General features: G+C 59.3%; 1 protein-coding gene across 1 annotated transcript in view; it reads left to right on the forward strand.

The window, feature by feature from the left end:
• The window catches only part of LOC105555312 (wolframin-like), a 13,802-nt gene extending 12,538 nt beyond the window's left edge, over positions 1-1,264 (forward strand). Inside the window, exons 3-4 of the mRNA XM_012002188.1 lie at positions 20-499; positions 550-1,264. Of these exons, the coding sequence (XP_011857578.1) occupies positions 20-464 (445 nt within the window). The 3' untranslated portion in view covers positions 465-499; positions 550-1,264. The remainder of the gene's footprint in view (positions 1-19; positions 500-549) is intronic.
• Positions 1,265-2,058: the final 794 nt, after the last annotated feature.

Raw genomic sequence — 2,058 nt, forward strand, 5'->3', positions numbered from 1 at the left:
AGGCGTACCCTGCCTGCAGCCCTGGCAACACCTCCACGGCCGAGGAGGAGCTCTGTCGCCTTAAGCTGCTGGCCAAGCACCCCTGCCACATCAAGAAGTTCGACCGCTACAAGTTCGAGATCACCGTGGGCATGCCATTCAGCAGCGGCGCCGACAGCTCGCGCGGCCGCGAGGAGGACGACGTCACCAAGGACATCGTGCTGCGGGCCAGCAGCGAGTTCAAGAGCGTGCTGCTCAGCCTGCGCCAGGGCAGCGTCATCGAGTTCAGCACCATCCTGGAGGGCCGCCTGGGCAGCAAGTGGCCTGTCTTCGAGCTCAAGGCCATCAGCTGCCTCAACTGCATGGCCCAGCTCTCGCCCGCCAGGCGGCACGTGAAGATCGAGCACGACTGGCGCAGCACCGTGCATGGCGCCGTGAAGTTCGCCTTCGACTTCTTCTTCTTCCCGTTCCTGTCGGCGGCCTGAGGATGGTCCGCCACGAGGAGCTTCCAGTGCATGCTGCCGTGAGGCCCTTCCCCAGTGTGGCCCCAGCCCGACAGGCGTGCACCAGTGCCGTGTGTGCCCACGTGTGCAGACCCTGGCTGCAGAGACCGCGCGTCCATGTGTAGACTGCGTGGACCCCGACAAGGGGTGGCCGCTGTGTAGCTCTGTCCACTGTGAATGCCCAGTGTGTTGGGAATTGCATGCCATCTCCACCCCGAGCCCGACCTTTCTGAGTGACGTGGGTGTGCCAGGCTAGACTAGGAGGTTCCTGTGTCTCGAAAAGCACTTTACAGATGAGATTCCCTCTCCTCACCCACCTTCAAGCGCCCTGTTGCCTCTTATTTACTTTTGTGTTGGATTTGTTGTTTAAAGAACCAAAAAAGCATCTGTGTAAACTCCACAATAGCGTTTCTTATTTCTTTGGTCACTGCTAACCCTTAGCAGCCGTTCCCCTTTCCTGGGGGATGTGCGCAGCAGCTGGCGCCTATCATGTGGTCAAGGCCCAGCCCCAGCAGAGGCTGGGAGAGGCGGCGCACTGGCAGTGTGTCACACTGAGCTCAGCACCACAGGCTGCCTCATGACCCTCCTGTCCAGCAGGTAGTGGGTGAGTTTGTGAGGGTCTTGCCTGAATCCATCAGGACTTGGGAAACAGAGAACCCTGTGGTGGGGGGCGGGAGGAGGGGTCCTGTCAGTGCTCAGAAGAGCCTGACCATGTTCAGTGCTGTGGAGCAGAAAGCCGGGGTCCTGAGTGGCTGAAATAAAAACCTCTGGTGGAACCTGCAGTGCTTCCCTTCCTTTCTTTACTGAAAAGAAGTCTTTCTTGTACATGCGTGAGAATCAGCAGAGCCCGCACTCCTGTCGAATGAAATGCAAGCGCGGTCTGAGTTACAGAAGAGCAAGGTTGACGTTTCACAGTTGACAGCTTCCTGCCAAAGCCAGACCCTGGCTTCACCTCCAGCTGGGGCATCTGCTGTAACCGTGGGGTGGCCTGGGCGTGGGCTGCCTGTGCAGAGACACCTGTGCTGAAGGTGACCATGGAGTGTCAGCCCAGCCATCCTCTCAGATCTTACTGAGCGGAAAGTGCATAGTCACTTTCCGAATCATCCTCGAATTCCAGTTACTCATGAAGCGGAGCCTACAGGGTGATTCACGGTGCGGGGGCTGCCGCCCATGCTGGAGTGTGTTGTGAAACCGCCCCCTGTGTTCCCTCACCTGCAGTGATGACCCCATGGAATTACAAGCAGAACGTAGTCATTCGGGGGTGCCCGAGCAGCTGGAGGTCCCTCAGCAAGCCTCACCCCTCTTGGGCGGCCTGTGTCTGTCCCAGCCCCTTGGGTCTTTGGTGTCTTCCCTGAGGTTGAGGACGTGGCCTATACCTGCTTCTGTCCCCCGTAGGCTGGGCTGCTCTCTGCTGGGCAGCAGGCCTCGCCTCTTTGCTGTGGATGGGGAATGTCGAGTGGTCACACGCTCTGGCTTGGCCACCTGGTGTTGCCGTGCAGGATGTGGTTGCTCCATTTTCCTACGGACGGCACTGGGTGGTGGCAGTTACACCCCCGCACTGTCCTCTCATCCTGGC

The sequence above is a fragment of the Mandrillus leucophaeus genome, unplaced genomic scaffold, assembly GCF_000951045.1.
Source record: "Mandrillus leucophaeus isolate KB7577 unplaced genomic scaffold, Mleu.le_1.0 Scaffold68, whole genome shotgun sequence".
Lineage (NCBI taxonomy): Eukaryota > Metazoa > Chordata > Mammalia > Primates > Cercopithecidae > Mandrillus > Mandrillus leucophaeus.